General features: G+C 52.1%; 1 protein-coding gene across 1 annotated transcript in view; it reads right to left on the bottom strand.

Moving 5' to 3' along the window:
- The window catches only part of DLGAP2 (DLG associated protein 2), a 590,155-nt gene that overhangs the window by 44,657 nt on the left and 518,319 nt on the right, over positions 1-27,179 (bottom strand). Inside the window, exons 7-8 of the mRNA XM_043454559.1 lie at positions 6,760-6,907; positions 2,475-2,691 (exon numbers count right to left, since the gene is read on the bottom strand). Of these exons, the coding sequence (XP_043310494.1) occupies positions 2,475-2,691; positions 6,760-6,907 (365 nt within the window). The remainder of the gene's footprint in view (positions 1-2,474; positions 2,692-6,759; positions 6,908-27,179) is intronic.

Genomic DNA, 27,179 nt, shown 5'->3' with positions numbered 1-27,179 from the left:
GAGGGAAACACTCAGTGGCAGCATCAGCCTGTGAGCGCTGAGAGCAGAAAGCCTGATACACATTCCAAAACTGCTAATGGCCCTTCGTGCACACGCTTGATGTTTAATAACTGTTAGATGAACATCAACATTACATATCTGCGTTTATACAGGTGACGCAACCAAAGGACACCGACTTTTATGTTTCAGGCTTAAAAAGACATTTAAGTACATCTTATTGTTCAAAATAATCACTGGGAATGTTTTTGAGTAACTTTTTGGGGAATTATTTTCAAAAGCTAATTTTAGAAGTATAAAAGAAAATGCACTTGTCAAAATAATCTCTCTCCTGCTCTACACACACACACACACATCAACCAAGGATAGTTATTAAATGTATGATCTTCCAAATAATATTTCAACATAAAATCATGGAAACCCTCTTTTTGCCTTGCCTCCAGACAGGGGCTTCTCATTTGTTTGGTATGTTTCACAATCCTATTATATAGACTGTTGCTGCAGGCCATCACTATTCTATTTAGGAGAGAAAAATTTACAAATATTCGATTTCTAATGCTTAGAGTAAAAGAGGGGAAGGGAGGAATTAAGGATTCATCTGTACCTTTAAAAAAGGTAGCTTATAATTCTATACTTCAATTATTTCAAGGCAACTTGGTATTTTTCCTGATGTTATCCATCTCATCTCTTATTCCCCAGACCACTTCCTAACTTTGGAAGGCATGCATGCCTCCGCTTCCCCACTGTTGTCTGGAAGAATTTTGACTCCATAACTAGGTCAACATTCGGGAGAAACTTTGAAGAGAAGCATTTTTTTCTTTTGTTAATACCTTTGGTGAATACATGTTGGGAATACAAAGATGTATTGGTAATGCTTGGTAAAATGATATGTACATAAATTAGAATTTTAGTCTGAATTCTGCACTCGTTCTTGTATTCTGTCTGTGAAATCTGTTTTATATTTATTCGTCTGGAGTGATAGCTTTATAAACAAGAAAGTCATTTTCCACCAAGTGATTATTGTTTCAGAGCATTTCTGAAGACCAAGAGTGTGCTTAATTGTTGTTTGCTCGTAGGAGACACTCAGTGAATACTGGTGAACCTATCAGTAATTACCTCTTACAGTGTATTTTTAAAATCTGCAACGATAGTAAGGTAAGTAAGATAAAGGTAGAAACTTCCTTAAGTTCCTAATTAGTTCACTTTCCACACTTTCCCCCACAAGGGCAGAGTGTGAGGGGTGGTCCCTGACGTCATGGACACGGGGTGCCTTAGGGGGAAGCTGGGGCTGGGCCCCGCGGACCCCCAATGGCCTCGGCATCCGCAGCCCCGCGTGGACTGGGTCCTGGTTCCCGCAGGGCAGGGCTCCCAGAATCGCGCCCACCCTGACCCCTGGGCTCGGGCGCATGGTGGCATCACGGCCTCCGCTCAGGGCCACAGGCAACAGGAAAAGACCACCAAGGCCCCACGGCACTCCGAGTCACTGACCCTCGGGCGGACCTGGTCATGTGCTCAGAGCTTCTGCCTGGCTTGGACACCGAGGAGGAGACTGGGAGGCTGACCCGCCCGCGATCTCAGAGGCGGCGGTGCAGGTCTGAATCTGGTGAGCCCTCTCTTGCCTGCAGGCTCCGTGAGTGACAGCAAAGATTCCGGGCGGCCTCAGGATCCCCGCGACACCCAGCACCTGGTCATCGCCCCACGTCCTGCCCACTGTCCTGGCTTCAAACATGCACAGCTCTGTCACGGGCGGGTGGCCCGCCCCTGCCCTGGCTCCCAGGAGCCGTCAATAACTGGGGCCACTTCTCTCCAGCCCTGCTCAGAACCAGCCCCGCCCCAGCCCCGACGGGTCCAAACCCCACGCTCTTCCCACCACACGTCGCTCGGCGACTCTGATCGCTGGCTGCTTCGTGGGCTTCTCCGGGCCGTGTTTACTCATGGTGCTACGTAAACTAGCACAGTGCACAGAAACGTGAGACAGTGATGCTTAGCTTAGGTGATAAATTATCAGATTTTTCTTAGCTTTCTCTAAGAACTGAAGGAGACTGTGACCTTCAGTTCCGTGAATGGTCTGCTCTGCGGCAGGAATCGTGTTGACGGATCTGCCTGTGCAGACTCGGGCTGGGTCTGCAGTGAGGACCCCAGGTCACTGCCTGTCAGCTGAGGCTTTACTGCCGTCTATTCAACTTCGGTATTTAAAACGCCATCACCTCCAAAACATCATTGTTTTTCATATACAAAACTTTATGAAAACTCTACTTGACTGTTATAAGGAACCGTGACAATCGATAGATTTCATCCTAAGAAAAAGAAAAGTGATCCAGGAAAGAAACATTTCAAAACACCACTGCAAACAGCTCTGTGTCACCAACGTAAGCTGGAAAATTTCCAGATGTTTGGCGAGAACTCACCCCAGTCGGCAAGGACAGAGGTGCCCCACACCTATCCGTTTGGGGTGGGGGTCAGAGGGCGTCCCTTACCTGTGGGCCTGATGGTGGAGGCGGCGTCAGCGGGGATGGTCAGGGGCAGGCACTCATCGTCCTGGGAGTAGCCCGCTTGAATGGCGCGCAGGTAGCTGTGGCTCCGTGTCCGGAAGCATCCCGGAAGGTCCAGCGCGTCCATGGCCTGAGACTCCACTTCGCTGAAGACCGACTCGCACACCGACTCGAACTGCCCGTTGACCTCAGCCTCGCTCATCTGCAAGAGTGATAGCGCGGCTGATGGCTCGGCCCGGCCAGGCGCCACAGCCACGCGCCAACGGAGAAGCGCGCAGAGCTCCCCCATCGGCACTCACCGCCTGCCATGCACAGCTTGATTAATTTGAAGTCGGCACACTGGGGGCCATTAAGCTTGGGGAACACTGAGAAAAACCACCAATTCCCACTGTGCCCTGGAAAGTCTACAGACCCCGAGGCAGAGCTTTAAAGTGCAACTGGCAGTTACCACTGAGGTCAAGAGGAACAGCGAGGTTAAAGGTTAGCACACCGTGCAAGGTATTCGTCCTCCCTCTTTTTCCGTTTTCACGGCCCAGGCTGTTTCCAGCTCAGACAAGCCAGGTAAGGATGCTATGCTCACCAAGACCCACGGGCGCGGCTCTCTCTGCTTCCACTCAGCTCAGCGCCCCGGGCTGAGGAGACGGACCCCTGCTCAGCCTCGAGCTTGCCCCCGCATCCCCGGAGGCGGCCCCAGCCCGTGTCCCAGAGGCGCCTCAGTCTCTCACGCTGCAGGCGTGCCGCCCACACTCCGCTGGGCCCCTCCCCTCCTTCAGCGTGGGCCGGCAGTGCCCGCCCTGAGATTGGCGGTTCAGCAGGTAAAGGCGTTATTCTCAAGCCTGGCATTTCATTTCTGGGTGGACAGTCGCCCTGGGACCCTGTGTTATGAAACGAATGACTGGGCCTTGGAGAGCGAGGGTCCTGAGGGCCGTGGTCACCTGACTGCGGGTGAGCGGAGGGCCTCCGTGTGCCGTCCTTGCCGAGTGTGGTTTCCTGAGGTTTCTGGGGCCTCCCGGGAGCCACCTCTAGGGGTTTAAGCGGAAACTCAGTAGCGGGACACAGAGCAGGCTGAAGAGCCTGGGGCGGGGGTGGGGGGCGTGGGGACTGTAGGAACGAGGATTCCCAGTTGGGCCCGTGAGCTGCAGCCGCTCCCAGGCCTGGGTTCCTGGGGACCTGGACAGGTGGCTCCTCCCCACCCCCTCGCCTCCCGGGGCACCTCATGCTGACAGGCAAGCGGGTCAGGAGATGCCCGTGGGGACGCTGATGTGGAGGGCCAGAGGTCCGGGTGGAATCAGGGCTCAGGCAGAAGCCAAGATGGTTCTCCCGGGCGACCTGCTGGGTCCCTGCCTGGGGTTCACGGAGGGGCCCGGAAACCTGGGCGGGTCTCCCTGCCACCCCTGTGCAGGGGGCCTCTGCCTTCGGAACCCCGACTGCCCCCAGCACCCCAGCCACGCCTGCAGCCAGCGTCCTCATGGCGGCCACGGCCGGCTCACAGTCTCAGCCCAGCGCCCAGCTGAGTCACTCAATCCACCCCTGGAACGTGACACACAGCTTCCTGAACACTCCTGCTACGTCGACAGGTAAATTTTGAAAAGTATTGCTCTAAATACCAGATCAATCCTTTCCCTCTAATTGTTCACAGAGTTAAAGCAGGTAAAGAATTGGATTTGCCCTTCATCAGAGAAGACAGCTTCCGCCCACCTCTAATCACAGACCTGGGCCTGGCTCCCTGCTTCCATTAACACCTGAGATTATTCACGAGCACTCCACTCACTGGACAAATCCCAGTGAGCACAGCCCGGGAGGAAGGTGCTGAGGGGGCCTGCAGGCAGGACTGCTGGCCCGGAGTCATTCAGGCAGAAAAGAGCAGAGAAACACTCCCGGGCGACTGCCCCACGCGAGTGGTTTCAGGGTGTCTGATGCCGGAAAGGGGCAGGCGAGTTCGGGCAAAGACAGACGCCGACAGCCCAGCAGGTCACCTCGCTGCCTATTGAGGGAAACACATCCCACACACTCTCACTCTGGCTCGAAGTATGGCCTTTCCCGGAGTACAGACTCCTTCTCATCCAGGTTTTCCCTTATGTGGAACTATATCAGAAAGTCTCAGGCTTTTTCACACCATTTACATCAGAGATCCGCGTCAGACAACCCGAAGAGGCCAGAAACCATGTGGGGTCGCCTGCGCCCGCCAGTCCCAACACGGGGTCTCGGTGGGTCCTCCTTCTCTGCAAACCCACAGGCCCAGCGCCTTTCTTCCTCTGGAAGAGGTGCCATCACCCTTGCATGTACATTCTGGGCATTCAGGGGTGGGCATTCAGCAAGGACTGCTCGGCCAGTGCTTCCAGCCACAAAGCTGGCCAGCAAGGCCCTTCAAACGAGGGGGAGTTTTCCCCCAAACAAATACGCAGGTGAGAAGGAACTCAGCTGGTCTAGACTGGAACTGAAATGGCCTTTTCTCTGACTCGCTCGAGGGAGATTTGGAAAAGTGGGCATTTTGCTCTGCAACTCAAACTGCAGCTCAGCCTGACGTGAGGTGTCCCGGGAGGATGCAAAGTCAATGGGGTACATAATCAGTGTGGGCTGAAGTGCTGGCTTCTCTAGTGAACTGCAAGCGCAGGAAAGCACTTAAACTGCTTCTGGAGGACGTGGGCTTCGAGATACCAGAGAAAACCAGAAGATGGTGAGGAACGTGGCTCCTGGTGGCAGAGAGCCCGATACCCGCTGAGGGCGGGTTTCCCAGGGTCAGGACGGGGGCGCTTGCAGAGCGAGGCGGCGGCTGGGGGAGGGCCCGGGACCCTGGATGCAGCTGCCGGTGCTGGAAAACGGGGCAGCCGCTGCGGGAACCGGCTCGGAGGTTCCTCGGGAGCTCACAGCTGCACCCGCAGGAACGGGGTGTGCAACACGACCACTGGAAGCGGAGACACGGACAGACGCTCGCACACCCGTGTTCACACAGCGTCACTCACAGCAGCCAAGGGGGAAGCGACAGTGTCTGCCGACAGATGGCGGGCTCATATGCGGGCCATCCACACAGCGCGCTGCTCAGCCTTAGAGGGGACGCACGTTCCCTCTGAGGGAACGTTCTAGAGGGGACACAGGCGACCGCACGGAGGAAAGCGGAGCAGGGCTGACACAGAGGAGGGACGCTGTGTGAGTCGCTCCTGTGAGGTCCCGCGAGGAGACAGAGGGGGCGGCGGGGCGGGGGTCAGCGTTTCGTGGGGACAGCTTCAGTTTGGGAAGATGAGAGCGCTCTGGAGATGATGGTGGGGCTGGTTGCCCAACAGTGTGACGTGCCAAACGCCACGAGATGTACACTGGAAGATGGTTAAGATGGTAAATATTGTGGATTTTATGTATATTTTACCACAGTGAAAAGAGGAAGGATGCATGACAGAAAGAAGGTACCCTCACACGGACACGGCTTTGCGAGGACAGCGAGAAGGCAGGAGGAGCGGGTGGCAGGCTTGGCCGTGGGGGAAGGCGGACGCCGCTTCTGTGGGGGCGGTGGGGTGTCCCCCTCCCTGCACGCCCAGCAAAGCGCCTGGGGTCCTGGGCAAACGGACCAGCCGTCAGAACTATCTGGATGGTGCGTGGACGGGGCACACAGAGACTGGCAGGAACCAGGATGTGGCCGCGGAGGCCTCAGCAAGGCAGCCACGGCAGGAAGGCGAGCAGAGACCAGGTGGAGCCCCTCCCGGCCGCCTGTCCAGACAGCTGGCCCACTGCGGCGCCCTCATGCCTGGCGGCGCCGGGTCCAGAACCGTCGGCAGCCAGGCTGGGTTGTGAGCACAGTGGTGGTGAGGGTGCGGGGGGCGGGGAGAGGTCCCTGAGCGCCCCTCTGCGGGTCCCCCTCCCACGGGCCCCTTCCTCAGGCGGCAGAGCTGGGGCGGACTGGACCACCTGCTGCCCTCGTCCTCAGAGAACAAGGCAGGGCGCGACCTGCCGGCTCGCCTGCAGCTGCGGGGACAGTCTGTCAGGGGAAACAGCGGCCTCTGTGGGGGCTGGTGCTGCGGGGCCCTGTGTGTCCCCTCGGGTGGGATTCAGACCCTCCGCGTGGGGGGCCTGGCCCAGGGAAGGAGGCTGCTCCATGAGGGGTGGTGGGGGGACGTGGCGGACGCTCCCATCAGCCCTGCTCAGAGGAGCTGGGAGTGGGAACCACTCCCAGGGTCACAAAGGCCCCGTCACACCCACGGAGCTCCCAAGTGAGGTGGCCCAGGAGCACTCCCGGCTGGGACTCTGCAGGAGGGGGCTGACCGGGAGGGGAGGGCCCCACCTGGCTCACGCAGCTGGCCTGGCTGAGGGTGCTGACAGCGCGCATGTAGCTCTGGTTCCGGGAGCGGAACTTCGGGGAGTTGTAGTTGGCAGAGGGGTCCAGCCCGTGGCTGGCAGGCCCGTCGCTGGCAGCTTGCAGGTAGCTCTGGCTACAGGAGAGAAAGAGAGAAGACAGAGGCCTCGTGAGCATCGCTACAGGGACCACGTGTGCCGGTGCCCGGGGCCGCTACCAAACCCTGTCCCGTGGTGGACGTCTCCGCATGGAAACATTCCTGACAGACATGCTCACGGATGTGGGTTCATCAGCACCAAAGGGACAGGCTACTTACAGACTTGCTTCGAAACCTGACTTTTTATGATCAGGTAGTGAAATCAGGATCATTCCACATAGGAAGAAACCTAACCCTGAAAGCATGGATAACTCACACAGCCTAAGAGCAAGCTGGACTCAGAAGTCCATGAGAGTCTCATAAAGGTCAGGGTAGCTTTTGGCACCTTTACACACTCAGAAAAATAGAAGAAAAAATATCAAAGGTTTGCCAGCCGTTTTAACTTATGTGAAGTTGTCCAGATTATGCAATAGAAGCAGAGAGCAGACTGAAAACTCAAATCCATATTATCATCATAATGGTCATTTCCTTCCAAACAGCCTTAACAATCAATTTCCTCTAGTCTCCCTCCTTGTTTTTTGCAAAATCTTGAAAGCATGGGGGAAACCCTGAGGATGTCTGGCAGAGAGAGGGTTCAGCTGGGTTGACGCTTCTGGCTAAATCGAGCTCCTTTCAGGTCTGGTGACAGTCTTTCCACAATCAAGACAGACTGCATTTTATTTGACCCCCAAGCTGGAATAATGTGGACAGAAATAATGGAGTTATTCTTCTTTCCTACTGTGGATCACAATGAGACAGTTAACTAGGATAATTGCACAGGCCTGTGTATAAAAATTAGGTTGCTAATTTTGACTCCATGTCTTGACTACAGTATGTTCCCTGCTTTTTAAAGTAAGCCCTTGATGTAAATTGATTTCTCGGTGATTTACTTCTTTAGAAATGGGGTAGCAGAGGGAAAACTGGCTTGCTGTTAAATTCAGATTAAGGAAGCTCATTTATTTTAAGGTCATTATTTCAGGTAATGTTAATAGTATGTACTTTTAGATACTAATGGCTCAGAGGTTAAAGCATCTGCCTGCAATGCGGGAGACCTGGGTTCGATCTCTGGGTCGGGAAGATCCCCTGGAGAAGGAAATGGCAACCCACTCCAGTATTCTTGCTTGGAGAATCCCATGGACGGAGGACCCTGGTGGGCTACAGTCCATGGGGTCACAAAGAGTTGGACATGACTGAGCGACTTCACTTTCACTTTTAGAATACAATTTATAAATTATTATATTGATAACTTTGTTTTAAAACTAGATATATAACATATTCCAGCTCTTATATCCCTTCTTTCCACTTAAAACAGACCGAAAAAGAAGAGAAGAGAAGAGAAAAGGAAAGGAAATGGGAGAGAAATGAGACTGGGGCTGCCCTGACCCTGGCCCGTAAAGAGTCCAGGTCTCTGCCAGACTCCTTGTCACCTATGCTGCTTGGGCCCGGGTCTGGACAGGGGTCTGCACACTCCAGTTTCTACCAGTTAGCACTTTTATCTTACTTTCATTTGAAGAGCTTTCCCTTCTGATTAACACCACTGTTTGCTGATTCAACATTCTCACATTTAAGTTCTCAGCATCTGTAAAAGCACGGCTGTGTCTTCTTTATCTCTGTATCCAGATTTCCAGCCCAGAGTCTGGCACTGTGAGCGGGGTGACTCAAAACTATGGCTGGGTGGCACCCACACACGGGTCTGTGTTTGTGATTCTGCGTTCAGATGTGTCTTCTAACTCACGACCTCCTCTTTATTCCAGCACTGGGCAGCCACTGAGAGACGAGCTGCCACTACAGGAAGCCAACCACAGGTTTTCTTTCACACACAGACTCCAGACATCGAACATCCATGACGCACTGTCACGCTGGCCCCTGGAAGCACCCTGTACCAGCCCGTCAGTCCTCGCAGGGACCCCACACGCTTGGGCCTCACTGCAAATGGGGAGCCACCTCGCCTAGGCACCCCCAGAGCGAACGCAGAGCCCAGGCAGCCGGCTCCAAAACTCATGCTTTCTGCCCCAAGATCTGGGCAGTTGAGTCAGAGAACAGAGGTTGCAAAGGTCTGGTCCCCAACTTCAGCCCCACTTGATTAGGGTGGCTTGGCATCCTCCAACACACCCTGCAGGCCAGGGAGCCCTGCAGTTCACAGACCTGGGGACAGTCGGGAAAGTGCTTTTTCCAGATTATTTCCGTAATGAGACTGTGTAAATATGGAGATATTCAGACTAAGCTTTAACTGCAGCCACCGGAGAAGGTGTGCTTGTGTTCACCCCATCCAGGGCTGGGCGCTCGGAGCCTAGAAGTGCCACCGCCCCCGGGGACCTTCTCTCTGGGGACAGCTGAAACCTCCCGGCCTGAGGAGCCTCCCGATGATGACAGAAAGCCGGCGTCAGGCTCAGAATCGGTTCCCCGTGTGACTGGAAGGCGGGGGGGCCGTGGGCTGGAGGCCGAGAGGAGGGGTACTGTCGCGGGCTTCGGGACAGAGCCGCCCGCCCACCCGGCACGTGCCCTCGTGCGTCCGGACTGCCAGACCTGCTGCTCTGGGTCTGCTCCTCACGGCGTTCCTCTTCTAACCAGCAGCGCTGCGGGGAGAGGCCTGTGTGCCTTCTGGTAAATTCTGCAGACTTTCTCCAGCAGGTGCCCAGAATGCTGCCAGGCGCTGATGTCAGATAGATACACGGGGTACCCTGATAAACGTGGAGTTCAGAGGAGCAGCAAGTAACCCTCACGAGCAGTGTGCTCCCAGCAGGGTCCCAAATGTGTCCCTTAGGCTGAAGGAACACATCTGTCCTGTGTTCCATCTGACTGTCCATCTGGAAGTCAGACGTCACTGTTTGTCTTTCTTAAATCTGGCACTACTACGACAGAGGCGCGTGTGGGCCAAATGGTCGGAACGCCGACGGGATCACAGATGGTCTGAGTGCACAAGGGTGGATGGAGGGGCCGTGGGAAGACGTGGGCTGTGGAGAAGCTTCCGGAAAAGACCAGTGGGGACTGTGCAGCCCCCTCTGGAGTCTAGACTTGATGCCACAAGCACAAGAAAGCACTGCCAGTGCCTCACTGTGGAGACGGGCGCTCAGAGGGTAGGCAGGAGGTGGGGGGGCAGACGCAGAGCCCCTGGTCACTGCCCACAGTGCTGTGCTGAGTCCTCCCTCAGGAGGGGGGGGGGGCAGACACAGAGCCCCTGGTCACTGCCCACAGTGCTGTGCTGAGTCCTCCCTCAGGAGGGGGGCAGACACAGAGCCCCTGGTCACTGCCCACAGTGCTGTGCTGAGTCCTCCCTCAGGAGGGGGGGGCAGACACAGAGCCCCTGGTCACTGCCCACAGTGCTGTGCTGAGTCCTCCCTCAGGAGGGGGGGGGCAGACACAGAGCCCCTGGTCACTGCCCACAGTGCTGTGCTGAGTCCTCCCTCAGGGGGGGGGCAGACACAGAGCCCCTGGTCACTGCCCACAGTGCTGTGCTGAGTCCTCCCTCAGGAGGGGGGGGGCAGACGCAGAGCCCCTGGTCACTGCCCACAGTGCTGTGCTGAGTCCTCCCTCAGGAGGGGGGGCAGACACAGCCCCTGGTCACTGCCCACAGTGCTGTGCTGAGTCCCCACAGTGCTGGGCTGGGGTCAGACACAGAGCCCCTGGTGCCCACCCTGGTCAGCCCACAGTGCTGTGCTGAGTCCTCCCTCAGGGGGGGGGCAGACACAGAGCCCCTGGTCACTGCCCACAGTGCTGTGCTGAGTCCTCCCTCAGGGGGGGGGCAGACACAGAGTCACTGCCCACAGAGTCCCTCAGGAGGTGGGGGGGCACGAGCCCCTGGTCACTGCCCACAGTGCTGTGCTGAGTCCTCCCTCAGGAGGGGGGGCAGATGCACAGCCCCTGGTCACTGCCCACAGTGCTGTGCTGAGTACTCCCTCGGGGGGGGGCAGATGCAGAGCCCCTGGTCACTGCCCACAGTGCTGTGCTGAGTCCTTCCTCAGGAGGGGGGGCAGATGCAGAGCCCCTGGTCACTGCCCACAGTGCTGTGCTGAGTCCTCCCTCAGGAGGGGGGGCAGATGCAGAGCCCCTGGTCACTGCCCACAGTGCTGTGCTGAGTCCTCCCTCGGGGGGGGGCAGATGCAGAGCCCCTGGTCACTGCCCACAGTGCTGTGCTGAGTCCTCCCTCAGGAGGGGTGGGGGGGCAGACGCAGAGCCCCTGGTCACTGCCCACAGTGCTGTGCTGAGTCCTCCCTCAGGAGGGGAGGGCACAGAGCCCCTGGTCACTGCCCCCAGTGCTCTGCTCAGCCCACCCTCAGGAGGCCTGGGTGGGGGGCGGGACCCGCGGCCCAGGTTCGTCTGTGAAGTTTGGTAGAGGAGTCTCAGGGCACACCCCGGGGGGCTGACGGGATCAGGGGTCCCTGATGCGGCCCCCACCTTTCCATGTGAGATCTGTCTGAACAAAACATTTCAAAAGTTTAATTTTCTTGGAAAAGAGCAAACCTAGGTGAAGTCATCATAAAGCATAGTGTTTTTTCTGAAATAGAAATCGCAGAACAGAAAACCAAACACCACTGGTGGTTACAGACGAGACAGGCGGTATCTGTGGGCTGTCCAGGTGATGGCTCTGGGCCTCCTCCTCTGTAACCCCACACACACCCTCAGTGTGCTGGGTCGCCACTCTGCTTAAGCTGAGCCCGTGACTGAAGCTGAAGTTGTGTCTCCTCCTGGATGAGTCACGACGTGATGATTGGTCATTTGTACATCTTCTTTTGTGAAGAGACTTTTCACCTACCCCCGCATTTTTAACCGGGTTATTTCTAGTTTTGTTTTGTGGGAGTTCTTTATATATTCTGTACTCAAATCCTTTGTCAGATATTCATTTCAAGTATTTTCCTTCACTTTGTGACTTGCCTGGTCCCCTACTTGTTGGGAGTGTTTTGATGAGCAGACATTTTAAATTTAGATGGCAAGAGTCACTCTTCAGTCACATCGATTTATTCTATTTGAGTTTTCTTTAACCCGAGAGGTTTCACCCCCAAGGGACCACTGGAGACACTTGGAGATATTCTGTTGTCACAGCTTGGGGATGGGAGCCTGGTGAGCAGAGACCAGTTCAGTCAGTTCAGTTCAGTTGCTCAGTTGTGTCCGAATCTTTGCAATCCCATGAATCGCAGCACGCCAGGCCTCCCTGTCCATCACCAACTCCCAGAGTTTATTCAAACTCATGTCCATCAAGTTGGTGATGCCATCCAACCATCTCATCCTCTGTCATCCCCTTCTCCTCCTGCCCCCAATCCCTCCTAGCATCAGGGTCTTTTCCAGTGAGTCAGCTCTTTGCATCAGGTGGCCAAAGTATTGGAGTTTCAGCTTCAGCATCAGTCCTTCCAAAGAACACCCAGGACTGATCTCCCCTAGGATGGACTGGTTGGATCTCCTTACAGTCCAAGAGACTCACAAGAGTCTTCTCCAACACCACAGTTCAAAAGCATCAATTCTTCGACACTCCACTTTCTTCACAGTCCAACTCTCACATCCATACATGACCACTGGAAAACCCATAGCCTTGACTAGACAGACCTTTGTTGGCAAAGAAATGTCTCTGCTTTTTAATATGCTGTCTAGGTTGGTCATAACTTTCCTTCCAAGGAGTAAGCGTCTTTTAATTGCATGGCTGCAATCACCATCTGCAGTGATTTTGGAGCCCCCCAAAATAAAGTCTGACACTGTTTCCCCATCTATTTCCCATGAAGTGATAGGACTGGATGCCATGATCTTAGTTTTCTGAATGTTGAGCGTTAAGCCAACTTTTTCACTCTCCTCTTTCACTTTCATCAAGAGGCTTTTTAGTTCCTTTTCACTTTCTGCCATAAGGGTGGTGTCATCTGCATATCTGAGGTTATTGATATTTCTCCTGGAAATCTTGATTTCAGCTTGTGCTTCTTTCAACCCAGTGTTTCTCATGATGTACTCTGCATATAAGTTAAATAAGCAGGGTGACAATTTACAGATCAGAGATGCTACTAAAATTATATAGTACATAGCTGCCTGTTAACCAAAAAGAATTTTCTGGCCCCAAGTATCAGCAGTGCTGAGGCTAAAACAACGCTGGTCTATTCTGACACCAATATCCCTGTCTTAAGAGCAGACAGCCTCCAAACACACAGCATCATCCACATTTTCCTCAGGTGAGCATCAAGTGGGCATTCACCAAGATAGACTATATTCTGGGCCACAGAACAAACCTTAACACATTCAAAAGAACAGAAATCATACAAAGTATGTTCTTGGACCAAAATAAATAAAACTAGAAATCAATAACAGAAGAATTTCTGGAAAATCCCCAAATATGTGAAAGTTAAACAACAGTCTTCCAGATTGGCTCAGAGAGGAAGTCTCAAAGGAAATTTAAGCGTATCTTGTACAAATAATCAAGGGGTGGGGGAAAGCTAGAATGAACCATGCAATACAAGATTATAGTTAGAGACATGGGAGTGAATCCATGTTTAGCACCGTACACATGCCAGTGGATAAACAAAATAAACGACTGTAGATATGTGTGTGTGCTAGCTCTCTGTGCTGCTAAGGGAACCAGTAGTGAGCACACGCGGGGCTGGACCTTGGTTTCTAAACACTGCTTTCCTGAGCGGCAGCAGGGACCCCTGCAGGGACGCTGGGCCCGGGAGAGAAGTGGCCGGAGCGGCTGGCCCAACTTGGCTCTTCTCTGTCAAGACTGTTTCAGCTCTTTTAAGACCCTCAGCGTTTTCTTCCTGTCAGTTTCTCTAAAAACGGAGGCTGCCCTGCATCGACACCTTGGTCTGCGGAGAATTAACACCTTGGCGACACTGCAGTCCCCGTCAGTCTCTCTCCCCATGTGTGCTGGTCTGATTACGTGGAGCAGCGCCTGTAGTCCTCAGGCAGCCAGCCTGGGTGCATCCGCGCACACGCCCGGCAGACACAGTGAACTCACAGACGCGTGTCCTAACAGACCAACAGCAGGGGCGCGCTGCGGAGGCCATGGCCGTGCTCTGCGGCAGGGCTGGCTCTGCACGGCTGCCGCCCGGCGCGCCTTGTTGCCGCACTGGGTTCAGGTGTGGCCTCTGTCCTCTGTTTGGCTCACCCGCCCCAGTGCTTCAGTGGTTGTTTGTTTAGAGACCTCACTGCTGAGAGGCACAGGCCGACTCCCCCCATAGCACCATGCACCTCAGCTGTGTCCTTTGTCAGACCCCCTGGAGCTGGGAAAGGGCTCACCACCCTCACTCCACCAATGAGACGCAGCCCCCGTTCCCGGGGTGAAGGCCCCTGTCCCGGAGCAGATCCACGCGACCGGAAGCGTGGCCGCCCCTCCTCATTCCCAGGGTTGCAAGGCCACGTGTCAGCCCGGGGGTGTCAGCCAGAGGTGTGTGCACGGGGGCTGGCAGGGACCAGCTTCACTAAAGCGGCTCTAAGGGAGGTCTTTCCTGCTGCGAGACCCTCCTGTGTTTTCTCATACATGTCCCTTCTGCTATTAAAAGAGTCCGTTGTTGGCTTCAGGGCCCTCTAAGCCCACTGAGCGATGATGAAGCTGTGCCTCCTGGATGCCAAGTTCTCCCAGCGGCAGCTGACGCCACACCCGGACGGTCACAGATGACAGCGTCTGCGAGGGACACCAGGGTCCCCCCGGGTCCGCCAAAAGGCAGCACATATGCTTCAATAGAATTCAGGTTCCCGAATGATATATTTAAAGAGATCTGGTGTCTTTCCAAGCATCTTTTTTCCCATTCAAACTACTTTATAGTTCAACTTTTGAATTGTATTTTGAGGAAAAAGCGGCAACACTGCACACAGGATTATGAACTAGATTCCACTGTAAGGAGACCAGAGAGATTAAAATATCAGAAAGAATGATGAGTATTAAGGAAAAGCTCCCATTATTTATCTTCCATGTTATGACACTCTGTCAACATCAATGGAAATAAATGTATCATGAAAAAAATCTGCTCTCTTTACAAAGTGATGTGCCTGTAAGCCTTCAGAGATTAAAGCAACGGCTGTAAATATGAACCTGAAAAATTTAAAATAAGGGACACATTTTACACAAACATGCATATTTATATACATTGCACAATATAGGATACATTGAAAATGCGTGTTATTAAGTAGTAGAGGATGTTTAGCTAGTTTAAAAACAGTCTGGGAGCTCCCCAGAAGGTCACATGTGATACTCCCAAGAGACCCGGCAGCTCGACCCCCAGGTCCGGGACAAATGAAGGTAACCGTCCACAGAGAGACCTGTGCAGGATTCATCATAAGAGCCCCAAAGTGGAAACAAACGTCGGTCAGGTGCGGGAGAAGTTACCAGGGCTGCAGCCACATGGTGGAGTACTAGCTAGCCGTAACAGCAGAGGCGGCGGCCGCGGGCCACAGTTCAGGTGAGCCTTAAAGACCTGTCGGGTGGGAGAAGCCGGCACGACGGCACGGGCTGCAGGACTGCACGTCCATGGCACGTCCGGAACCGGCGAATCCGGCAGCCCGGGCACACGGGCGGCTGTCGGGTGGGGTGGGGGAGCTGGGCGGCTCCTCAGCGGGAAGACATGCCCTGACGTGGGTCACAGGGACCCATGAATACACCACAAGCCACTGCGCTGTTCACGTCAAGGAGTGAACTGCACGGTCTGTAAATTATATCCTAGTCAAGGGGCTAGGAATCAGCTGTGGAAACATGTTTAGTTTTCTGTCACTTCTCAACTGAAGTGAACTGTGCGATGATTCGGGAGGGGTTTTCAGGAGCCAGTGGAAGTCCCATCACCGGCTCACGGCATGTCCGGGGCCCTGGCCTCCCTGGGTGGGGAGCCCCGAGGCCGTGGAGTGAGCAGTCATGCAACTCCCACCAAACGCGGCCGTTTTCCTGGCGTCCTGTGAGGCGCCTGTGCATCTCTGGGGCACAGACGATGGCCCAGTCATTTCATGACGGTGTGCTCACCTTCCTGAGAGGTGACCCCAGGCCCAAGGTCCCCACGCAGGTGATACAGATTCTGCACAAAGATCGCTCCCTCCAGAGGGTGCGTGTGTTACTTCAGTGCTGCACACACATCTTCAAAGCCTGCGGTGCATCACCGCAGCTGTGTGACAGACTTGCAGCCCAGATGAGCAAGATGCGGAGCAGCGGCGTGTCCCAAAGCGGAGCTGCCATTACGGCCATGCTTCCGAGTCACGACAGGGCTACGTGCTCCGCTCCTTCTCGGAGGGGAGAGACGTCAAGTTTCCAGGAGAGGTGGTGGCGGGCATTGAAGTGAGTCTAGCGCTGGGCCTCCCATGCTGAGAGGAATCATCTTACCCAGAGGCGGTGTTTCAGGCAACAAGGCGGGAGAGTTCCTGAAGCCAACACAGAGCTGGGGCTGCTCCCTCCAGGTGGTCAGAGCTGAGCATCGGGAGACACTCCTGGGTTGCCTGCCCTGCGGGTCGTGGACAGGAGACTCCTGGGGTTGCCTGCCGGCCAGGTTGTGGACGGGAGACTCCTGGGGTCGCCTGCCCTCCGGGTCATGGATGGGAGACTCTGGGCCTCAGACACGGCTGTCCTCCTCCAGGTGGTCACAGAGCTTCTCTGGTCCCTGCAGAGGGACGGCTGAGGGCGGGGAGAGCAGGGCTTCGAGGCCGGGAGATCCCAGCCTGCAGTCGGGGTTTCCCGTTCCCCCGCTCCCTGGTGTGCGGCTGAGCGAGTCTGTGCGGTGGCCGCCCTGCCTGCCCCTCTGACGACGGCCGGCCCAGCCCGCTCGCCCGGCCCGTGCACGCTGAGACCACGACAGTGGCCACCACAGTGTATGGGTCCTGGTGTGGAGCGAGGGCTCCGCGGAGGCATCGGGCTCCCTGGGCCGCGCCGGGCGAGGGCTGCGCTCAGGGGCGGCCAAGACCGTCTTGGGGGCTCGTCCTGCCACCCGAGGGCCTTCCACTGTGGTGGGCCTTCATGCTTTTCTCTATGTTTAAGATGGGTTTTTAAGCAAGCACAGTTTTCTCTTTATTAAAATTTCTGACACTTGCTGGTTTATATTAGAAGCTAGTGTCAGGGCGACAGGAAAACACCCACTGAAGGTTTCCCAAGAGCTGACAGCATCACAGCGCCCTGCTGGTTTCTGGACCACACACCCCAGGTGGATTCACAAGGGCAGCGTCGGCTCAGATCTGAACTTCAGTAAACATCCGAGGCGCTTCTGTGGCAGGTGGTGTCTGGACCCACTGACGCTTAGAGGAACGCGGGTCTACTGGGGCAGTGAAGGGCGCCCCACTGAGGGGCCCTTCAGAGAACCTGCATTTTCACCCATTTCATCCACAAACAACAACAAACACTCCTGTGAAAAGTCTGCCTGCGGGTGTTGGAGACTGGGTTTGTGTCTGCATCAGGGCTGGCCCTGGGGTGACCACACTGGGAAGCAAACGCTGAGCTCTGAGCACGCCAGGGTCTGCTGGACCCAGGCACTCTGCCCAGGGAACACGGCCTGTGCCCCAGGGGGCCCCACCCTGCACGGCCGGGGCACTGAGGGGCGGGCATGGCCACGGGATCCCTGAAGCTGGGGTGGCGCAGTCCAGGGGCGCGGTGCAGCAGGGGCGGAGGCTTCTTGCGAAGGAGCCTAGAGTCTGACCACTTGTGCTGGAGCTCGTCAAACACTCACCAGCCGAACAGCGAACGGCAGCGCCCTGCCTGGAGAACTCGGGGGGGACATGCAGCCTGACTCTGTTGTTGTGCAGCCCCTCAGTAGTGTCCAACTCTGCAACCCCATGGAAGGTAGCCCGCCAGGCTCCTCTGTCCATGGGATTCTCCAGGCAAGAGAACTGGAGTGGGGTAGCCATGCCCTCCTCCAGGGGATCTTCCCGACCCAGGGATGACCCCGAGTCTCCTGCATTAACAGGAGTCAATGCTTTCTTTACCGCTGAGCCACCGGGGAAGCACTTAGAACTGTCCTAGTCCTTCCCGGGCCAAGTCCTGGAGACACAGTCACAGGACATGCTGCCTCTTCAGCCCTGTCCCGGGCGCCCGTCTGAGGGCGGCAGAACCAGACCAGATCCGTGACGTGACGCTCACACTCAGGCCAGGGTGTCAGGGTCGGGGTCCCGCAGGCCAGCGCCTTCCGGGAGGGGCTCTCGGGGCCCACCTGAGGAGGTGTGTGTTCCAGTGACCAGCTTTCTGAGTCCCCAGACGCACACATTAAGAAGAGGCCTAACAAACAGGGCACAAGCAGCTCTGCTGGTCAGGCTTCCCAGCCCGCGTGGCTAGCAGGCAACCACAGGTGCGGCAAGGGGATGATCCACCAGCTTGGCGGCCAGTACATTACCGCTAACTACCTCGGTACCAACGCACCTGCTGTTCACTGAGACACACTCACTGCCGGGTGCCACTGGGCCGGCACAGACCTGACAGACGGAACTCGGCCGTGTGGGCACGGCGTGCCCTCTGGGGGCAGAGTCTGCACACAAAGGACGGCAGTTAACACTAAACACCTCCAAGTCGTGGAGATCAAAGAAAAATTCAGTCCACATGCAGTGACTCTTTGATCATACCAATGGCAAAAGGAAGTGAGAAAATGTGGATTTTGAAGAGAACTGAAAACGCAGAGAGTCCATGAGTGACAGGTGAGACCAGCCACCACGGAAGCAGCCTGCCCCAGGAAGGGGGCCGGGGTGTAGCCCCTGCCTCTTCTGGACCATCCAGCATGGGGATGGCTGGGATGGTCGCTTCCTTGGGAAACCCTGCCGTCTCCCCACGTGGCCGAGACCCTGGCCGCCCCCCAGCCTCTCCTGCCCGTCCGTGGCCCCTGCCATCCGAATCAGGAAGGCGGGGTACCGCAGCAGCGCTGGTCCCCAAGGGCGCCCGCTGTCCTCTGACGCGCCTCCCCGCACCCCACAGAGGCAGAGAGCAGGCGTCCTCGCACCCGGCCATCGGGACCGTGGGGGCGACCCCTGCATGCCACCTGCCCTAGCTGGACTCAGCGCGGTCCCCACACCTGCCCTCCTCATGGCAGCCCCTCACTGCACGCCACCCCAGCCCTGCCCGAGTCACAGCCTTGGGGGTCCCACTCTGTCCCAAGAATGTCTGCCTCCAGGCCGGTTTTCTCAAACCACACACCGTCACTAAGGCAGCCCTGGTGACTCACCTGGGCCTCCTGACGGACACCTGATGGTGTCCACCCAGTTGGATCAACCTTTCTAGAACAGGAATCTGCTAGTCGACTTAAATTTCTTCAGTGTCTCTCTATGACTTTCAGGAACAGATTTTAAGACAATTATTAGCCTAACAAGGGAGATGCCTGGGACATAAGGTTATAGTAAAAATCATCACTAACAGTCCCACAGAATGAAAGCGAAAGTCACTCAGTCGAGTCTGACTCTTTGTGACTCTATGGATTGTAGTCCACCAGGCTCCTCCGTCCATGGGATTCTCCAGGCAAGAATACTGAAGTGGGTTGCCATTTCTTCTCCAGGGCATCTTCCTGACCCAAGGATCGAACCCAGGGCTCCCACATTGCAGGCAGACTCTTTACAGACTGAGTAACCAGGGAAGCCAACCCCACAGAATGGTCCCAGTTAAAATTTCCTTAAAAGCAATTCCATCCATGAAACATTATTAAGTGCCGACTATCAGGAAAATGGAGGTGAGTTCTACGCTCTCGAGAGACTTAGTGTGAAGTCTGGAGGGTGAGACCAACAGGCAACCAGGTAAACTCCTGGGCCAGCATGTGAACACATTCTGTTCTGCTGGCAACAGCCACTCTGTTCTGTGTTTTCCCCATTAGTACCAGAAATTAAAAACCACTGCGGCAGATAAATGTTTGTTTCCATTCTTCTCACTCCATTGTATTTTCTGACTGCTGATTTTATAGGTTAAATGTTTGACTACCTACCACTGTATAAAATAAGAGGTACATGCTATTACTACTTAAGAAGAAAGAGTTTTTTTTTTTACTATTGCCGTATCTAATGATAAGTGCTGACTTTAACATCTATTTGAATAGTCACCATACAAATGTGGGAATCAATTGACAGTAAAATTGACCATCCTGCTGTGATTGGAGATAATCACTAAATGCACCTCCATCTGAAGTGAAAATAATAGTGTAACTGTACCACGAAGCAGATCATAAGCAGAGTCCCTGTCAACTAACAGGGTTAGCTGAAGGGCCATGGCATGACCACTGCCGGGATAATGAAAAGACGTGAGTGTACACTGTCATCTGAGGAGGCGACAACGTAATCAGCAAGTGGAGAAAGACACAGAAGATGGAACGGAAGAATTATGACACCAGATGTGCAGGAAAATGACAAAGAGAGGACTCTCAGTATGGGAACTCTGCCGCAGTCAGAAGTCACCCGGTACTGGGAGGGGTCTGGCCCCGGGAGGGGGTCTGTGCTGGAAAAGCCGCTCACCGTCTGGTCCAGGAGGGCGGAAACTCCTCCCCAGGTACACATGATGGTGTTGGACTTGGAAGTGATTTCAGAGAGTCCAGGTTAGTAATCCTCAAATGCTCATCCCTTTCACACCATCAAGGAAGAGGCTCCCTGGCCATAACACCAAGCCCCGACTACCGCTGAGGACATGCGTCCCTCCCCGAGCACCTCCTACTGTATGTCTCATGTAAAATGAGCTCTGGGGACACAAAATATGGCAGAACGCCTGCGAATAAGCTCAATTTTATGGCTTTAAAATCCACATAAAATTATAATTCCACTTGAAGCTGGAAAGTCTAATAAAGTCACTGAGCATAAATTTATTAGTGTAGTAACTTTACAACACAAGGATAATTTGTTTTAAATACGGTATTATTTTTGAAGAAACAGTACTTATAGGTTACAAGGAGGCTTAGAAGACAATAAAACTGATTTTCGATATCTTTTCTCATTTTAACATTAACATATGCTTTTGGAAAAAATTCAGAAAATATTTAAAAGAAAATGAAATTCAGCCAGAAGTCCACCACCCAGAGATAACCATGACTAATACTTTTACATATTCGTTTTCCATTGCTATGTCTGTTGGCTCATTTCATGTATCAACTTGACTAGACTGTGGGACCCAGCAATTTGGTCAAGAGTAGTCTAGGCAGCCAAACCAGTCAGTCCTAAAGGAAATCAGTCCTGAATATTCATTGGGAGGACTGGTGCTGAGGCTGAAGCGCCAATAGTTTGGCCACCTGATGCGAAGAACTGAGTCACTGGAAAAGACCCTGATGCTGGGAAAGATTGAAGGCAGGAGGAGAAGGGGACGACAGAGGATGAGATGGTTTGACGGCATCACTGACTCAATGGATATGAGTTAGAGAAAGCTTCAGGAGCTGGTGATGGACAGGGAAGCCTGGAGTACTGCAGTCCATGGGGTGGCAAAGAGTTGGATGCAACTGAGCGACTGACCTGAACTGAACTGAGTCTAGACGGCACTGTGAAGGCATTTTTTAGACGTGCATGCTTTAGTAGCTTAGTCCTGTTGGACTCTTTGCGACCCTGTGGACCATAACCTGCCAGGTTCCTCTGCCCATGGGATTTCCCAGGCAAGAATACTGGAGTGGGTCGCCATTTCCTTCTCCAGGGATCACCCTGGACCAGGGATTGAACTCACATCTCTGGCCTTGGCAATCAGATTCTTTACCAATGAGTTACCAGGGAAGCCCAGGGATTTTAGATGTGATTAATATTTAAATTTTTAGACACTGAGAAAGCAGAGTGCCCTCCATTATATGGGTGGGCCTCATTTAATCAGTTGAAGGTCTTAAGGAAAAAGACTGACCTCCTTGGGGAAGAGAAATTGTGCCTTCAGACTGTCTTCAGCCTCTAGCCACAAACTCAGGTCTTCCCTGGGGCTCCATCCTGCCAGTCTGCCCTGCAGAATTAGAATCTGCCAGCCTGCACAATCATGAGAGCCAATTTCTTACAGTTAATCCCTGTCTATTTTCTCTTTCTCATACACACACACACCCCCCTCTGTGTTTCTGGAGAACCCTGACTAACACACCACATAACACAGAATCACAGATGCAGTGGCTTAAAGCAACACTCAAGGGTTAGCTTGCATTAGACCTGTAGGTCACAGTCTGGCCCACAGTGACCAGGCTCTCTGCTCACAGCATCACAGACGGACACTAAGGTGCCAGCCAAGCTGAGCTCTCACTGGAGGCTTGAACCTGTGTACAAAACAGAAACAGACTGACAGACTGAGAGAATGCACTATGGTTACCGGCGGGAAGGATGCGAGAAGAGACAGACAGGGGTTTGGGATGGACACGTGCACACTGCTACATTGTAAATGGGTAGCCAACAAGGACCTCCTGCCCAGCGCAGGGAACTCTGCTCCATGTTACGTGGCAGCCTGGATGGGTGGGGAGTGTGGGGGAGAGTGGGGACATGGACATGTGTGGCTGAGTCTCTTTGCTGTCCACCTGAAGCTATCGCAACATTGGTAATCAGCTATACTCCAATACAAAATAAAAAGTTAAGAAAAGAATGAACATAAATTTTTATATATATTTGCCAAATTTTGCAATAAAAGAGATCTTAAAAACACCTTAATCTTAAAAAAATTATTTCAAAAGCAATTTGATTCATCAAAATCTCACTTTTTAATAGTCTGTGAAAATGATTTCTGTCATTGAAAATTAACTGATTAGTTTCACTTGCCTGGTTAGTGCCCTGGCAGTCTGTACTTTCATCCGTTTATTTATTTGATATCTTATTTACACACCCAGTCCTAGCACAAACTTACTTACTGGAGGAATAAAGAAACAAATTCATATATTAAGTACAATACACCAAGGAAGGCAATGATTTCAACAGAATAACTCATCTTTACTACCTTTAGGAGAACTACATAAATCACTGGTGCTTTAGGTTTACTATTAGGCTTAATGTTGTTTAATTTTGCCCTCAAATCTTACAGATTCACCTCTTTTTGCGCTAATCTCTTTATTCAGGGCATTCTCTGGAGACAGTCGGGGCTTTGACAGCCGTCAGCTTCTGTTTAGTTAACAGAAAGTCCTGTCTGACTTCTCCTGAGTGTTTGGCTGATTATCCATGCCATCGCTGTTAGATATCTGAAGACCACAGAAGTAAAGAGAGCGATTCACGTTTAAAGAGTGATGGCTTTCAGCACTCTTCATTGTTTGAGGGTGACAGCTCTCCATCATTATGCAATCAGATCTGTGGTTCGCCAGGAGATGAGCTGGGAACTGCCCTCAGCACTGTGGGGGACACGCGTGTCACACTGGATGAGCAGGAGAGAAAGCGCACAAAAGCAGCTGGGTGTAGACCGAGGGGTGTGGGGACGCGTGTGTAGCTGTGAGGGTGGTCAGGAACAAGCTGACTTGCGGGGGGGATTCGAGAGCTCCTACGATGAGAAGTGGGAAAATGTTGGGAAGAAAGGACAGTGTATTACCTTTACCTCTAAGTCGAGTTCCCTTCCCACATGGCTGGAAAGGAAAGGTTGTCAGTATTAAACACTTTACACATTCATTACAGAATTTGAAAAAGCAATTAAAATGGAGAAAAATAGCTAATAGTGGCTGTCTTTATCCTCAAAAGTTGATCATTTCTTCATTTTTGAAAGATAATTTCTCTAAGTCTCAAATTCCGGGTTCACAGGTTTTTCTTTTAATACTTTAAAGGTGTCACTTCATTGTTTTCTGGCTTGACAAGCTTACGACAAAAACCCTGTGAGAATGTTTTGTTCCTCTGGATGTAATGTCCTTTATTTTTCTCCAGCTTTCTTTAAGATTTTCTCTTTATTCTTGGTTTCTGGTGGTCTGAATATGTGTGTATTTGTACGAGGTTTTGGTGGTTTGTTTGGGGGTACTTATCTTTCTTGAGATTTTCTAGATTCTTCAATCTGTGATTTACCATACTTCACTGTTTTCAGAACTCTTGGGCGTTACATCTTCAAATGCTTCTTCCGTAGACTGTTCCCCCTTCTCTTTTCCTCCTGGGATTCAGTGCGTTTGACAATTTAATGTTTGCCCACAGCTCCTGAATGCTCTTTTCTGCTTTTATTTCCTACATTTTTGTGTGTGTGGTGATTCCCGTGGACTATTTTCAAGTTCACTGGCCATCACGCGGTTGTGCCGCATCTACTGATGAGCTCAGCAACTGAGCCTCTGCTCCTCACACCACGGTTTGCAGCTGCAGCGTTTCCACCTCCCTCTTTCTTACACTTTCTCTCTCTGCCAGTGTCCCTTTGGTGTCTTTGAGTACTCCACGTTTTCCCTTCGATCTTTATGGCATCAATCCATTATTTTAAAGTTCTCCCTGATGGTTCTGTCATCAGTCATCTCTAAATCTTCTCTTGGCTGCTCTGTCTCTCGAGAGTGGGTTTTACTTTCTTTTATTGCGTCTTTTAAGTTCTGATATTTCTGAATAGACGGCACGTTTGTACAAATGAAGGTCAACACCATATATAAAAAAAGGTATATTGAGGTGTCCTGTCCATCCCTGTCACACCTACTTCCTCCTGGCTCCTTAGATGTGAACATTTTTATTAGCATCTTATTCTTCTATTGTCTCTTTATGTATTATAATCTGACATGCTTTTTAGTCTTATTTTCCCATTTTATCATATAAAAGTGGCAGCATCGGGTCTTCCCAGGTGGCTCAGTGGAGGAGTCCACCTGCCAAGGCAGAAGACACAGGTTCAATCCCACAGGCTGCAGAACAGGTGAGCCCACGCTCCAGAGCCCGGGAGCTGCACCAACTGAGCCCAGGGGCCACGACTCCTGAAGCTCGTGCCCCTGGAGCCTGCGCCCCCCGACAAGAGAAGCCTGGGCACTGTGACGAAGAGCAGCCCCTGCTCTCCACAGCTAGGAGAGAGTCCACACAGCAGCGAAGACCCAGCACAGCCAACAAACACATGAACAAAGTTAAAAAAGAGAGAATCTGTAATTACAATAAACATAAAAAGATTCTCAGTCTCTCACGTTTTTCTTTTAAAGTGGCAGCTATGTAATAATGTCCTGTACTTTGCTTTTTAAAGTTGATGTAATGTGGATTGCTCCACAATTAGCACACAGAAGTGTTCCTCAGTTTTACAGCTGCCTAATATTCTAGTATATCTTATTAATAATATTCTATTTCAATACTTGCATATATCTCTTGTTCAGTCAATACTATCACGGTGGACTCTGGATTACTGTGCCCTTTGCTGTTACTGACGATGTAACAATGAAGAGCATCTTACCTGTGTGACTTTTACAGGTGGACCCATCTGTGGGACCAGATCCCTGCTGACGGGCGTGTGGGGCTTCCTACAGTGATGCGCAGGAACTAGTGAACACCACTGCATTTCTGCACCTTTACACTTTAGGACGGGAGTTTAGATTTTTAGTTTTCAGCGGAATGCTAAAGCTCTCTCAGACTTTCAGTCACTGATGAGGTATGTGAACATCTTTTCTGGCCTTTGCCTGTTTATATGACCACAGTGCTCATCTCTTCCTGACTGATTTGCAAGGTGTCTCCTTGTATTAGGAATGTGAGCACGTGTCACCTGTATCATGGGGCATTTCCCAGGTTTTCATGACTGTCTTACTTTGGTGACAGTACTTTTAGTTTGTTCATTTGTTTGTTGGCCTTTACCATGAATATGTTTTTAGTTTTATGAATTAAAATATGTCAATATTTTGTAGTTTCTCACTGTGGAATATGGTTGAGATATGCCTTCTCCAACTCAAGATTGTAAAATATTCATATATGCAGATTCATGTACATATATATGCATGTACATACGCATACCTGTATATACACACATATACATATACACACACCTGTATACACATATGTAGATATATACATACGCAGACATATACACATACCTGTATATACACACATATACATATACACACACCTGTATACACATACGTAGATATATACACACACAAATACACACACCTGTATATACACACATAGACATATACACACACCTGTATACAGCCACACACGCAAACATGATTCTTATGTTTATATCTGTACCCCACCTGAGTTTATCTTTACATGTGAAGTAATTTGTAACATAAGCTCTCCTTTCTCTGCAAATTTAAAATGCTACCTTCTTGAGAGAATGACTCAGAGATGTTTAAATTTATTAGAGAGTTGACTTCTCAATTCAACTAAGCAGAAAAAAACCCTAAAATTAAATCTGTTGGTCTACCTTTCATAATAATAAAAAGTAAACTCTCCATATATTAATACATAAACTAATTTAAAACCTAGTAAATTGGATTCCATAGCATCTTGAAATTTACATTTCAGTTAAAACAGTTCTCAGTGGCATCTGCCTGTGGGCAGGGTCTGACCCACAGAGGGACAGAGTCTGTCCTCGATCCATCAACACAGCTCCTGAGAATCCTGGGCAGTGAGACAAGTGTGGCAAGTCTTTGGTCGTTTGCTTTTGCTTCATCTTTCTTCCCAGAGTGAAAAGACTGTCTGTCGCCTTGCACTACTTAGAGAGCACCACACGGCGACAGCGAGAACCCCCTGCCATGTAGGTCAGTTAGGAACAGCAGGACCGGCTGCTTTCTGGGTGTACCAGCAGGAAGACAAGACACTGCTCAACACAACCACTGTTCCCAGAGGTCAAGCAGCCTTCACAGCGGGGGCTTATACTACATGGCTCAAAAGGGCTGACGACGGGCAGCCCCAGACCCTTGCAGGTCTCAGCCAGGCAGATCACAGCAGGCTTGCTGGGCAAGGCCACCACACAGGAGAGTTTATGTGAGGCAGGAGGTGCGGAAACCCCTAGGGGTCAGCATGCCCATACCATAGTTTAGCTAAAAGAATATCAATGCATCTTCAACCCATCCAGTTAGAACTAAAGTATAATTACCAGGCTATTTCTGGCTATTTTATTTGCCTTCTTGAATACCATTATTAACGTCAATAGAATTAACTGTGCATACCAAGAGGAGAATAAAAACCTGAAGGAGGTCAGCAGACGCTAATTCTTTTGTTTATCATTTGAATCTTAATCCGCCTGTCAGTCAGCTCCCGCTGGTGAAGTTCTGCGGTGCTGGAGGGAAACACACCCGGGGAGCTGCTGAATTCCAGACTTTCTGCTCACGGCCGTATTTTAAACCCAACTTTGGAACCACCTCCTCCTTTCTCACAGAAAGCACGTGGTCCCTAGCATGCTCTCCTGCTGTTCAGGTGAAGTACTTTCCCTGAACGTGGGATTACAATAACCATTTTCATTCACACCCCTGGTCCCTTATATGGCCAAGGCACCTCATCCCTTTGAGTCAGGGTTTTGTTCCATAATGTGGGCACAGTTTTAACCTCCCCAGGGAAAGAACTGAGCTTTTGTGAGGTCATTTAAGAT

Source organism: Cervus canadensis, chromosome 31, assembly GCF_019320065.1.
Source record: "Cervus canadensis isolate Bull #8, Minnesota chromosome 31, ASM1932006v1, whole genome shotgun sequence".
Taxonomy (NCBI): domain Eukaryota; kingdom Metazoa; phylum Chordata; class Mammalia; order Artiodactyla; family Cervidae; genus Cervus; species Cervus canadensis.
Note: the sequence above shows the minus strand (reverse complement) of the source record. Positions and strands in the feature narration are given on the sequence as shown.